This window comes from Salarias fasciatus, chromosome 2, assembly GCF_902148845.1.
Source record: "Salarias fasciatus chromosome 2, fSalaFa1.1, whole genome shotgun sequence".
NCBI lineage: Eukaryota > Metazoa > Chordata > Actinopteri > Blenniiformes > Blenniidae > Salarias > Salarias fasciatus.
The window spans coordinates 10348979-10362997 of NC_043746.1; the positions used below are offsets into that span (position 1 = coordinate 10348979).

The window sequence follows — 14019 nt, forward strand, 5'->3', positions numbered from 1 at the left end:
ATTAATAAATGGAACTGGGACAAACTAAAATATGCCTGAAATTATTTAGCTGAAATGGGAATATTATGCAGTATGAGTAGCGCTTCCCGCTTCTTAGGTATTATTAAAGATTAAAGCGGCTTTTTTTTTCATCAAATCCACAGAATGCATTTGTCAGAAGACATGTGTCTTTTACTACACTGCTAGCTTCACAGGATTAAGTCTCATTCATTAAAAAACATTTAGTGGTCTTCAGTAAAACATCAAAGTTTCCACTTCGGCGAGTCCCCATCAAAAGACTGTGCTGGAAATGCATTCCTCGCCGCAGCACCTGAGTTACCGGGGTCAGAAGTGGCACACATCACCAGAGTTCATTTACTATTCTCTTTCCTGTCTTGTTTTTCTCTGCAGCCCTTCCACCATCGGCTCCCTTCCCTTTTCACCTGCCATTTTGATGATATAGTCCTGTACTTGGGAGATTGGCCGGTGAGCAATCCTCAAGGGAGTCAATGGCTCTCAGCTCCATCTCCTTCTGACAGATATTTTCACCTTCAAGGTCTTAGCGTCACGCTTTTGTCTGAACAGGGAACAACAGCGTGGACTGGAGGCAGTGTGCAGGTCAATAGGAAGGACTCCGGGGTGATGTCTTTATTATCATGGCAATGCCATCAGTTCCTCATTATGCAGAGCGACAGGAGCAAAGGGGTTTGGACACGAATAGTTTTCAAATGTTCAATATATTGTCCATTTGTGAAGCTCTGATAAAGGTGTCGTGAGGCGGCTGTGAGATTCGTGGGATGGAGAGTCGGCTCGATAAGATTCCAACGATACATGGAGGAATCTCACTCTGCATGCCGATGTCCACCGTGCGCCATTAAGCACTATCTCTGTGATCAGATAACATACCTAAACCCTCGGCCCTTGCTCCATCTTGACAGCCGCGCTCAGAGATCCCAGTGCATTACGTAGAACAAATAACAATCCCATCTCCACCAGGCACACACAACTCTCCATTTGCTGCAATGCAGAGGCGAGAGGAGTGCTACAGGACTTGTCTTATCCTTTCAGAGATGATCACTCCGCTCACCTTCAGGAGGATGTCGCCGCAACACACAGGGAGGACAGCGGCTAAGCGCTGACCCTTTCAGTATGGCTGTGTGCATTTTTAAGACGGATTCAGCAGAGCATGAAACATGTAAGGCTTATGATATTCTGTAATTGGATTTCCCCGAAGCTGGTGACAAAGTCCCTCACACACTACTAATCCTCCCAATCAGCACTGTGGGCCTAAAGCATGCTGCTCTTTGCGGGATGATTGTGAAAGAGGAGAGAATGGTGTATAACGTGAGGAAGGCCACTGGAATGGTGGTGGAAGAGAGGTGTGGACTGCATCAGGACAGACCGCCACTTAAAGGCGTGCCCGAGTCACCTATCGCAGCGCAATCGCCGTCTGGCAGGAATGAGATGAAATCGAGGAGGCGGGGTGACAAGGACAGCTATGAAACAGAGCTCGGACGACTCGGTTCAACACAACACAAAACAACATTCAAATTGATGGTTTCAGAGGCGATTTTGGTTTTTGCCTTCACTCGAAACGAGGAAGATGAGCTCTGCTGAATCACAGCACATGTGAAAAAAGCCTGCCACCATGTTAAAAAAAAATTAACTGAACAGTTTGAGAATATGCTTTTAAATTATTCAAGGTGACTGTAGGAGCGCCAGGCTTCAGTGAGTTAAGAATTTGTGGTGATATTTCAGATATACAGTGCCGCACCCAACTGGCTTGTTTTGAATCCAATTCTGCACAGCAGGGAAAATACCTGGCAGCCGAAATCCTCTCCTGTTCTTGTTCTTATTCGGATGACTGAAAACAAAGCAGAGTAAACTCTACCGTTGTCAGACAGGCAAATATATTTTTCCATCAGTGTCAAAATGCCCGGGTCTTTCTCCCGCGCATCAATTCTATCTCCACTTACTAAACCAGTTTCCCTTTGTCTTTTTCTCTTTTTCCCATCAGCGAGACAAAAATGCAAGGAGTCTTGAAATCTCCATATTCCAGTTAGAGAGCACATCATCTGAGTTTAATGTTTCCTGACTGGTTGCTTCTGTCCTTTAGGGGGATTTCAGATTCCCGTGTCTCATGTACGGCTTAAATGCACAAAGCTGAGCGCGTGCTGCACAGGGACACCTAGAGGGGATCACTATCTGGCAATCTTATGAAGTCCTCTTCCTGCGCATGTAAACTAAGCCTTTGCCCCTGGTGTTGCTAATCAAATTACATATCACCGTTCATATCCTATGGCATGAAAACCAATCCATTGAAGGATTTCCATTGTGGACGGGTTGATCACGGGGCCGAATTTTAAAGCAGCACATTTCCTGGACTAGTCTCTCCCAGCACTTTGTCTTTCTCTGAAGAATAATAGAATAAGTCAATGAGGACAGGAGATGGGACCAGTTGTTTAACCTTGAAGAGATCACTTAAAGACTTCCCTCTCTTCTTTTCAGCCTGGATGCAGGCACGGTTAAGTATGTAGAGTCCAGCGCCACTTTTCATCTTATTAGTGCCCTTGCTGAGACGGTGCGCCATCCCTGAATGATAATGCTGGAAGAGGTACCAGAAGGACTGAGCTGGAAAACAGAGGGCTGTGTAAGTGAGTGAGCTTTAATCCGTTTATATTCTGAGGCTTCAGTATGCAGACCCTGAGAATGTACCTTACTCCCCATACTGTGCTCGAACAAATCTAACCACAGAAACCAATAAAGATTTTTAGCAAAGGGCTTCACTTCAGAGCCACTTCATGGAGTGACTTGAACAAAAGAGAGTAACAAGTTTTCTCTCATGAGGAAAAATATGAACTCTATTTTATTCTGAGAGGTCTTTGAATATCTATTTGTTGGTGTCAGTTTGATTTCTAGTTTTGTGTGATCTGCATGTTCCAATAAAGGCAAGTCACAAAAAGCTCAAGGCTTTGAAATTTAAGGTTTTGACAGGACAAAAGATGGACTGTGATGGAATTTGGGTCAGTTCATGCAAATTTAAAATTCATTTCAGAAAAGCATGAAAGCTGTATGATGGCTTTTTGTCTGTGAGCATTGATCACAGTAGGCTGATAGGAAAATATCAGTCATGCAAAAGGATTCCTCTTTACTCCTGCATGTTTCATCACTTTACAAGGTGACCTCGGGCCGAACGGCTTCACACAGAGACAAACCCCTGAAATTAGAAGTCAAATGTTCACTGACTTTTGGAAAAACTTTGTCCACTCTGGAGCAATTTCCAAACTTAAGCTTCTTTATGCATAAAAGACCCAAAGTCTATCCCCTTACAGCTTAGGGACGGTACTTGTACAGCTGCGGCAGCAGCAGCAGCAACACCACAATAGGTAGGAGGAAAATAGCATTGCGCAGAGTGCGAAGAAATACTCATCAGAAGATAGAGCATATATGACAATCTGTGCCCTTGACATATTTAAAAAGACATGTTATTCAATCTCACGGTCAATTTAGCGAGCGGTTATTAAACCACGGCTATTCAAACACATTGTATGTTCCTTTATGGAAGGTTAATCTCAAAGAGCTACTTTTGGCTACTTTCCACATTACAGTCATTGCAGGTCTACTATATAAAATATGCAGCTTTTCTTCAGAGGTGTAGAAAAATGACTGCGTTTTGCACAAGTTCAGCTGTTACACAGCCGACAGGCATGTGAAGGAATGGAAATGGAACTGATGTGCTATCTTCTTACAATCCAGCGCCCGTGCACGTACACAAACACACCGAGTGGTCACTCCGGCTCTACATGTTTTTCACTGTGCCTCCCTCTTCTCCACCGTTCCCTCCTTTAATAGGCATAGCCGAGCCACTGAACTTGGCCGTGTCTTTTTTCATCATATTCTAGCACTGTCGGAGCTGCAAAGGGCACCGGCATCTGAGAGAAGCTTTCCATTGAGGTCTTTGGAATGGATTCACTCCAAACGGCCTTTTCATTCTGCAGCTGCGATGGATTAGCTCTGTCATGGGTCCAGATGAGGTTTGCCTTCCTGATCTGCACGCCATGCTGCAGAAAATAAAGCCATACCGCCGAGATAAAGAAGAGTGGAGAAAATAAAATAAAGGACAAGAACGGCACTGACAGCTACCCAATGGCCGATGATAGGATGATAAAACACTTCAATATTTCATCACACAGTCATGCATGGACACACAAACACGGACAGTGGCCTGGGAGCAACCGCCCACAGGTTTTTACGTAGCCATGTGTGAAATGGCAAGGGCCACACAACAGCACTTTCCGAATTAACCATTGGAGGGAGAAACAGAGGAGGGTCATGGTTGAAGGAGCACATCATGTTCACTTAATTCTCACTCATGGGAATAGTGAGCACTCAGGACAGGAGAACAGCGGTAAGAAACATGTTAAGCAAGATCACACCACTGCGTCTCATTTAAGCTTTTTTTCCTCGTGTGCAAACATCTTCTTTATATAAGGATTGACGGGCGGAAATGGCGACAACCGTCAAGATGACCAATGCACCGTTGGAGCTTTAGAAATGTGTACAACAGATTCCAGCTTATTACTCATGCTCATTTGATTATCACTCTTTTACAGCACTCATGCAGATGTGATTGGGCTCATGCACTCCGCGTGAATCAGTGGACAATGTGAAGTGTATTGGCGCTTGTTATGGTGACAACACAGCTAAAGTGATTTGAGAGGCCTGGGATTTGTTCTTTAGCCTTGCCCGAAGATATTTCTGTTTCACTGTCATTAGCTGTTTATTCCGACACATCAACAGACCCCTCTCCGACACCGCCACGGTCTCATTCTTCAACCGTAATAGCAGCCGCACCAAATGCACATAAATATATAAATCCGGCCTATCTGCAGAGGTGTGGGTCTGCATTATCTCATTCATTACATAAGATATGTTTAATATTAACCACAGAGGCTATTCATGGCAAAGCAAGTCTCATTTGCATCTTGTAACACTGCAAGAAATATGTTAATATTTTTTTTTCCTCCTCCTCTCCTTCAGCCTGAATGCTAGAGTGCCCATCCACTAGTTTCGCAAGGTTATGATGCTTCAGTGGCCCGGCGACTGTGAACTGTCACAAGCAATCAGTTATGATGGAGCCCTTGTTTCTGCACAGACATGCTGCTTTGGCAGGGCTCTGCTAGCGACTGCCTCTTTTGAAACCGGCCAGAAACGTGCAGATCAATCTGCTCAGTCGGCAGACGGAGCGCTGGAAGCTGGAAGCCCTGTCGCACTGTGATCCAATATTTACTAGTTGGGGGAGTACATGGTGACACTCCCTGTTGGTGTTTTGTATTCATCGCAACTCAGCCCTGATGTCCTCTTTATTTTTGACTGTCTTTATACAGATTTTAGACCTCAACACGCACATAGACAGGGAAACCAAAACAACAATGACGGAGTCTAAGTGCTCTGCTGAGACGAAACGGCACATAGGCGAACAATAATGCTTCCGGTTGACTTCTCCATAAATGAGATACCCAGTATTTTCTTCTCACATGGACGTCTGACCTTGGTTAGGACAATGCAGCGAGCGGCTCACACTGAGGAAGACGACAGAGTTCCCTTGATTTCTTTAGGACCCAGTGAAGCCAGACCAATGCAGCAACTTCCGATGAGGCACGATGCGGATGTGCTATTCCAGCTCAAGTAGGGGATTACTGATTCAGTGATTACGGGTATTGTAGAGGAGTCTAGTGAATGGCCAATAGATAGCTGAGTGTGACTGCAATGACTGCGGGAACATAGCTGTAATGGGCATTGTGGGAGGGATTAAATATATATAAAGAGAGTGAGATAGAAAATGAGAAAGAAAGAGCGGGAGAAAAAGTTAAGAAAAAAAAAAGAAGACTGCACTTCCAAAGATCTTTGCAAGTGACAAGTTTTGAGTGTTGCTCGCCCTTTCTTCTTCTTCCTCCTGTACGTGCTCCCTCCCTGCTGCACGAAGGTAAATGGCATTTTGAGATGAAAAATAGTCCTTTCCAGTAACAGCCCACACTCTCTTTGAGAGGTTCTGCTGACAGGGAGAAGCCATGGCATGGACTCGGTGTGTGTTTCCACGCTGCTCCTAAGTTGAACAGCTCACTACAGTTACCTCCCCACGTTCATTTCACTTAAAATGCGCCACATGTTGTGCCTCCTTCTTATCACTAACAACTTCCTCCTGCACAGAGCACACCGGCAAATGTGTTTAATGCACCACTACGGCGCTTTGCACCTCCCCTTGTGGGGTCTCTCGTTGTGTTTATCGCTGCTTTTTTTACGGTCAGCCAGCTCCTCTTGTTCATCACGAGGCTGTCTTGATATCATCTTCAACAGGAGAAGACAGACTTAGCCTGTCATTGTTGACTTGCAGTTCAAAAAACCAGCCCATTATTCCAGCGCTGGTGAGCAGATGTGCAGAGCATAGATGGGCTGTCATGTTGCATCATGTCCGCTGGGAAAAAACAGGGGGCTTGATCTACACCTTGGGTCCACGGCTTCGCCATAAAGCTCACATGTGGGTCAGTGTGCCACACAGTACACATAAAACTGGTGAATTAAATAATCGGAAGCTATTCATGCTGCGAGAGCATGAATAGCTTTTATAGAAGCATATGTTCTTAATGCAAAAGCCTTTTATTCAAACCCCAAATAGCTTTACACTCCATTACATTAAAAGCATTAGTTACTGCATTATATCGTTCTGTAATGAAACTGTGGGTTTTAGGAAGTTGATACTTACAGGGTGACATGCCAGCACTTCATAATCATGTACTCCAATAACAATTCAATTTTGCAACTCATGATATTTGCTCAGAAAAAAAAAATGAGCAGGCTATCAATGCAAAGTAAAAAAAAAAAACAAAAAAACAAAAACATCTGCACAGACAGACAGAACACGCCTAGGAAAGATTGAAACTGTCAGGTTTGGAGAAACCTTTCAGCCATGATGTGATTTAGTGATCCTCCAAATCAAAAATCTGCCCCGACACAAAAATAATTTTCATACTCCACAGCTGCCGAAAATGGCCAAATGCCCAGTGTGTGTGAAAGCTATGTGGAGGTTTGAAGCCACCGCAGCAGCAAGGGGAGGAAATCTGTTGTTTTACCAAACAACATCTGCCATCGTCATTGATTCCAAGACAAATAACACTGTGACAGCAGCACCTCTCCTCAGGTTGGGTTTAAGAGGGTCTTTTGATATATAACTGATTAAAAATTCAATTTACTGAATCTGCTCTTGAGTGCACTCAATGTTCTGTATTTTAATTTTTTTGAATCTCATTGCGGCTTCAGCAATCTGCCGCCTGACTGAAGGCTAAAGCAGCAGAGGGCGTCTCATGGCCAGTAAATTAGGTCAAAATAATGATCCCTTTGGAGAATTGGCCTTTGGAAGTCTTCCAAGCTGTTAATATGTGTGCAATGTATGAAAAGGCTTCAACTTCATGTGATTTTCACAAAACAAAACCAGTAGAAATAACCATGCCAACAAGATTTTTGCAGAAAGTCATTAGCCATCCACACAAAATGTAAAGGAGCAGCATTTCATTTGGGTTTCATTAAAATTCTATCAGTGTAAAGAATAGTTTATAAAGTCACAGCTGTTTAAAAACATTTTCACTGTGACTGCACTCACACAACCGGCAACCTTCTCCATGCCTCGTCCTTCTTTGTCTGAGCTCTGCTGTCAGTCTCTCTCCTCTGCTGACGTCCCGCTGCTCTCCTGAGGAGCTTCCAGCTCCCAGAGCATTGCGACCCCATTGCAGGCCCTTTCTGTTCCACTCATTTGACTGAGGCCCACGTTGAACCACTTCTGTGGTCCTTCGAGACCACCTGACCTGCTGGCCTCAAAATCACACCATTACATCAGTGCACTCTGGCTCGTGCTTCTCTCTGAGGCTTTTGCACTGTCATGGTGCTTTATCAGTGCTTACTAATGTATTTTTACATGCTTACTCTTCATTTTTTATCATATTTTTTGAAGTTATATGGCTTGCACTGGAGACACTATGAAATATTTTTACTATGGTGATTTAGTTCAGCCAATATTTGCTGTGGAACAAATGTGAAGAAGCGCATATGACATGCCTATCTTCTTGTGTCTGACTACATGCACCTTTAGAGGGTATGTTTGTGTGTCTGTCTCTGTGCATATGTGCACGCACATGCTTGTGAATCCATAAACAAACCTCCATCTGTGCCCCCAACACAGCTGGACTATGATGGCATGTCCTGGTACAACCCCCATCGCCTGAAGACGTCTCTCTCTCTCTCTCCTTCTCTCTCTCTCTCTCTCTCTTCCTCTCACAAACAGTCACACACTTACAGCAGACATACCCAAAGCCACCTTAAAAAAAAAAAATCCATCCTCGCATTCTCTTCTTCCTCCTGTATCTTGCTGCAGTCTTTGTCTCCGTCTTCCCTCCCACCACACAGCTTCTCCCTCTCTCTTTTTTTTTTTCTCCCAGCTTCCCCTGCCACGTTTTCCTCGTCACACCTTTCAAGCTGAGTTACAGGCTGCAACAACAAGAACTGTGGCACCACTACAATCACCTGAGGAGCTTCTCTCGACCATGGCCTGTCTCTGTCAGGCCAGACACTGGAAAAACATGTCTCCCTGTCGCTTTGTTTACCATCCATTCACACGCCGCCACGGCAGCAGCCCCAAAAGCTATATCCAGCAATACATGTGAAGATTTGATAAGGGCCCGTTGGTCTGTGCTTCACAGCATATGCCTTTTGCCACATGTGCTCAGTCATAGTGTGGGCCGCCGGTATAAAGAGACTGTTGGTGTTTCACGGCAACATGTGCAGAGCAAACACTCTCCAGGTGGGCGTAAAGGTCAGTAAAGAAGATGTTTCTAAGGAGCTGTCTCGACGGAAAAAATACGAGCGCTCGGAGTCCGTGTTCTTGAAAGTTTATGATTAACGTGATCGGCGATGTCGATATCGCAGGCGCATGTAAATGCAAGCATCTGTTGCAGTTTTCCTCCTGAGCGCGAAGCCAAAATGCCGTGCGTCTTAATTGGCTCCGTAAACTTTCTGATCCTCACCCGCACTGACACTGCTCGCATGTTGTCGCCAAAGATCATTCCGCATTATGATCAATCTCGCATCGAGTCAGAGTGCAATACACCCCAATGTGCACTAATTAATTTTCTGACTGACAAAGCAAGTCTTGCTGTGTGAAATTTCTTGCACTATATAAGTCAACTGCTATCCCCGTCAGAGCCGTGTTATTGTTCATTGTCTGAACGTCTTTCGTCGGGTCGAACATGTAACGTGCGGGGATGGCGTTCGAGTCGCTGGAGACAGAAAAGCTCGTCTTGGCATCAAGAATTGGAAACAGGGAAATCAGCTAGCATTGGCTCTCGCCAAAGAAAAACCAGATACGACTTCCTACACTTTACAAGCTCGCAGATTAAGCCGTAGTTTATTTATTCTTTCCGTACATGAATAAAGGCAGGATATTGCAGTTTTCACGGGGGCTTCGTGCCCTTATAGACTGTCTCTTGGCTGGCTACTTGCATCGCTGGTCGGTTGCCAATAAATTATTCCACTTTATGCGATATACTGCAGACAGTTTTGCAGGATCAATTCTATAATGCAACTCTCAGCAAAAACTAGCTGGGATATATCCTAAGATTTCCTCATATTTGTTTAACCCCCGCTTTGTTGTGTTTACAGTAAGACTTGATGCACTTTTTTCTGTTTCTCTCCCTTTGCGCCTTTTTGTTTTTTTTTTTTTTTCCTTGGTGATGGAGTGAAGCGCTTCTGTCCGTGACCAATAATAGAAGAAGAACAGGAGGGAGGGGGTGAACAGTGAAGCCAAAAAAGCATCTGCTACTGCCAGGGTTTGAGGACCTGAAGGATTCAATAAAAGAGGGGTAGGCACATGTAAAAACGCTGGCAGAAGGGACACAGACCATTAGCTTAATGACAGAATGAGGAATGAGGAATAGTGAGATGAGATTCAAAAGCCAAGCAGTGCAAAATCTGCCTTTAACAAGAATCAAGGCAAGTAATCTAATAAATAGCATGGCAAGGAGACGCGGGGGGACGCTTGATGTTTTTTTTTTTTCTTCTTGCCTCAGGTAAAGGAGGACAAAGAAGGAGAAGAAGAAGAAGCGGAAGGGTAAACAGGAGAGAAAGGGATGGTGGTGTCATTAAGTTGGCTGGCCGTGACCATCAGGAACATTAAAGCTGTCTGCTCTGCTTTCTTCAAACTGGTACCCTTTGCTTTGAACTACTCCTGGCTTTTCTGTGAGCGTACCTGACTCCTTGCTTCCACAGCTATTATGGACGCTGCACTGGTAATTACACATTTCGCAATTTCTGATGTCACTTCAAAGCAACAACGGCGTTACCACCGGAGCGTATAGCATGCCGCTGCAGTACAAAGCCAGGCCTTAAGGATTACTGAAGCCATGCAAAGTTTGTTGTTTTTTGTTGTTGTTGTTTTTTTTTTTTTTTTTTCTGACGGTCACTAATTCAATTAATGGCCTGGGACGTGAAACTGACTTGAGAGAAATCATACTGACTTATGTTTTCATAATGGCTGAGGATTTCCATATTTTGTTTCAAAAATGCGAACTGAAGTTTAATTTGAATGCATGTCTTACGGCTCCACTTGCAGCATTGTGTTATACAGCACGTCGGAGGGATGTATAGGAAATGAGGGGGTGTGATCTTTGTGATGAGTCAGAGGACTTTGGCACTGACTGTCCCAGAGCAAAGACAGAAAGCACACTGAAGCAATATAACATCAGAAAAAAAGAAGAAGAAGAAAAAAAAAAAAGCAGACAAAAAAAGGCAAGCCAGAGCTCATTTTGATTAAAGCAATGCAGCTTGTCCCAAAATAGCTCTCCTCCCCAAACCCACATAAATGCCACTTTTGTGAAACCTTGTCCAATCATAAAGTGGATGCGTGCGACTGCTGACAAAGGTCTGACTCATTCACATGGGGCTATTGATGACACAGGGAATTTGAATGTCCACTAAATAATTGTGACAGCTTGCAGAACAAACAACAGCGCTGACAAATGTAAAACTCTGTGTTGTCTCAGAGGCCTGGAAGTCAGCAGATAAGTGATATTTAATAACCGTCATCTCTGTTCTGCTCACCACATTGGTGGAGACACTCCGAGGTGCATGTGGACTGAGCTCAGCATGAGCTGTCTGTGGTTTGTGAGCTCAGCTTGACAGTAGTCTCATGGCGCCCTCTTAAAAAAAAAGTTTCAGATCATACATCACACAAATTAGACAGAAATAAAAGCCGCAACTCAGACTGAATGATTGAAGGACAGCCTTTGCTGTGAGTCTGTTGATCAACTTCACATTAAAAAATGACTTTGACTGTAATCTTGCAAGACTAAGGGAAATATTTTTATACATGCACGTCCAAGCGCCGAAAACGTTGATATTTAATAAGTGCCTCTCTATTTTTTACATTAGCTGGCTTGAATCATTAAAGGCTTACATTCTCTTTTCCTTCTCTATTTTTTTTTTTATTTATCTGAAGTTTAAGGCACTTCTGAGACGGCACTCTTGACGAAGATGCAAAGACGTGGCAGCAAGAAATAAGAAACGGGGTCACGGCTCCCACAGGAGCCCCTTCCTTTTGCAAAAGCTCTGTCTGCCCCTGAATTTAATTAGATTCTGATATCAAGCCTTTCCCTTCTATGCTCCCGTTCCTCTTCAACATGCGTGAAATTGCACAGCACTATCTATTATTTATTCACTCTCATTTGCTTATTGTTTCTTATGGATGCCTCGGTTAAAGAACTTGCAGCCCTGCTTCCTGCGATACGGCGCTCCGCTTCATCCCCCTCGCTGCTCAGACCCACCTCCTCTGCAGGTCTGAGCCCAACTCATTTGCTGGCGTTGGTTGGGGAGCTATGGATTTTTTTCCCCTTTCACCCAATGACAGCACAGTGAGGTGCTATGAGGGCTGAGTGCTAATGAGCTGACTCTGCAATGCTGGGGGAGATGCTCTGTAGCACAGGGGGAGTCAGAGGATGGAGCAGGCGGAGACGCTCTGGCACATGAAGAGTCAGAGGGGCCATTATGACCATACCACACCGGGGTTGGCGGGACGCACCCCCGTCAGTCGCAGGGAGCCGTGTGCCTACAGAGGCGGCATTTCAGCCAAATTGAAGTCACCATTTAAAAGGACATTGTGAAAAAAAAAAAAGTGCTGTCAAGCCCCTTTCTTTCCATTTTGTTCAATTTTCCTCTCTTTCTGCTGATTTCAAGACGCCGCTGTTGAAGGTGGAGAAAGGAAAAACGGCTGCAAGGTGAAGTTGTACCACCTACTGAGACAAATACATCACAAAAAAAAATCCCATATCATACAAAACATAGGTAAATATGTTTCTTATTGATTAGTGAACAATTTCAGTGATGAAACAAAAGATATTCAGTGAACACGGAGTCACTTTGAAGACCTCGATCAGCATATCTGGCTCCGCATTACGACCCCTGACCTCCTCCAGTGATGGCATGTCACAGGGGATTTGTGTAATTTCCTGTTAACTGCATGTCACCAGGGGATGTTATTATTATACATTCCCTTTTCTGCGTATTTGCAATACATCCCACCTTTTGTAAACTTAAAGTAAAAAAAAAAAAAAAAAAACCCTGCAAATGACAAACGTTTCCATAACACCTTATAATGAGACTGATAAATTTTTGGCTGAAACTCTTTAATCATGCAAAAATTCTATATACGCCACAAAAAGGTGCTGAAGTCAGAGAGGGAGTTTGTGAATGGTGAATCTCTATAAGCTTCACGTGAGTTGCTCATAAATAATTCTGCCCGCTTGTGGGGTGGGGGGGGGGGGGGGGGGGGGGGGGGGGGGGGCAGGAGTGGGCTGGAATGTGATGTGGACACACCGACAAGAGGAAGCGCACTTACATGCATGGGTGACCGAGAAGCTGTTGGACGACTCGAGGTTGTCGACGTTGTAGTTGAGGTGGAAAGGCTTTTCAGTGGTGTTTTGGTTGGTGTTGTAGAGTTGGACGGCGAACCTGAACGCGCTGTGCTCCTGCACCGTGGAGCGCATGAACAGCCCCCCTTTGAAGACAAGACACACCGGGATCAGACAGCGCTTCCCACAGTCACAACACGGGCCCACATTTCACCAAGTGTGGGCAAACTCCATGCGCATTGTGGTGACACACACAGGAGAGACAGCTGCTGTTGGAGAACAACTCCCGTTGCATTTTGATGCGCGCCTGTCTGTAACTCGGAGGAACTGACCGTCTCCGCGCTTCTTTGGATTAAAAATCCCGGCCGTTGCCGGACCGCTGATCACAATCACACAGTCGACACTAGCAATTGCTTTACATTAGTTTTCAATAACCAGCGGCTTGCAGCATATGGGATATTCAAGTTGTTCCCCCCCCCTCTTCCTCCTCCTCCTCCTCCTCCTCTATGCGCAGCGCTCCGCGCGCCGTATCCGGTATGAAATTGCAATCTTGCATTAAATTTTCCCCGAACAAACCACAATCCGCAACCGGGAACACTTACCGATATTAATCTGATTAGGGAATCCTGCGAACGACGGGTCAAAGAGCCACAGGAGAAAGAAAACCAAGCGCTGTGCCATTTTTCCTCCGACCTATCTGTTCAACTCCTTAAAAGGGTCTGTCTCAGCAAATTCATATGTTCGGGATGAAAGCGGGGCGCAATGGAAATCCAGGGGCGAGAGGATGGTCGCGCACAGTGCACCAATTCATTCATTGAGGTACAGCCCAGCTGCAGAGCATTTTTTGCAACTAAGAGAGAGAAAGAGAGAGAGAGGGGGAGAGAGAGAGAGAGAGAGAGATAGGGAAGGTGGAGAGACGGACAGAGCCGGGGAGAGAGAGAGAGAGAGAGGAGGGGTGGGCTGCTGAAGGAAGAAGGAGCTGATCTGAACTCCGATTGGACCCGTCGCAGCGGGCCGGTGTTGGTCAAACTTGATCTGACGTTGAATTAAAAAAAAGGCTCAGTCCGCCGGATTATACGACGGCTCGGAA

General features: G+C 45.0%; 1 protein-coding gene across 4 annotated transcripts in view; it reads right to left on the minus strand.

Annotated features, from left to right (window-relative positions):
- Nucleotides 1-13803, minus strand: part of LOC115399484 (glutamate receptor 3-like) — an 85586-nt gene extending 71783 nt beyond the window's left edge. For 2 of the 4 annotated variants that reach the window (XR_003932651.1, XM_030106915.1), the window contains exons 1-2: nucleotides 13532-13803; nucleotides 12917-13075 (exon numbers count right to left, since the gene is read on the minus strand). Coding sequence is in view for 3 of the 4 variants with exons in the window: in XM_030106915.1 (XP_029962775.1) it covers nucleotides 12917-13075; nucleotides 13532-13610 (238 nt within the window). In the remaining variant the exon portion in view is untranslated. The remainder of the gene's footprint in view (nucleotides 1-12916; nucleotides 13076-13531) is intronic. The other 2 variants (XM_030106902.1, XM_030106894.1) reach the window with 1 other exon arrangement.
- Between the last annotated feature and the right edge of the window lie 216 nt (nucleotides 13804-14019).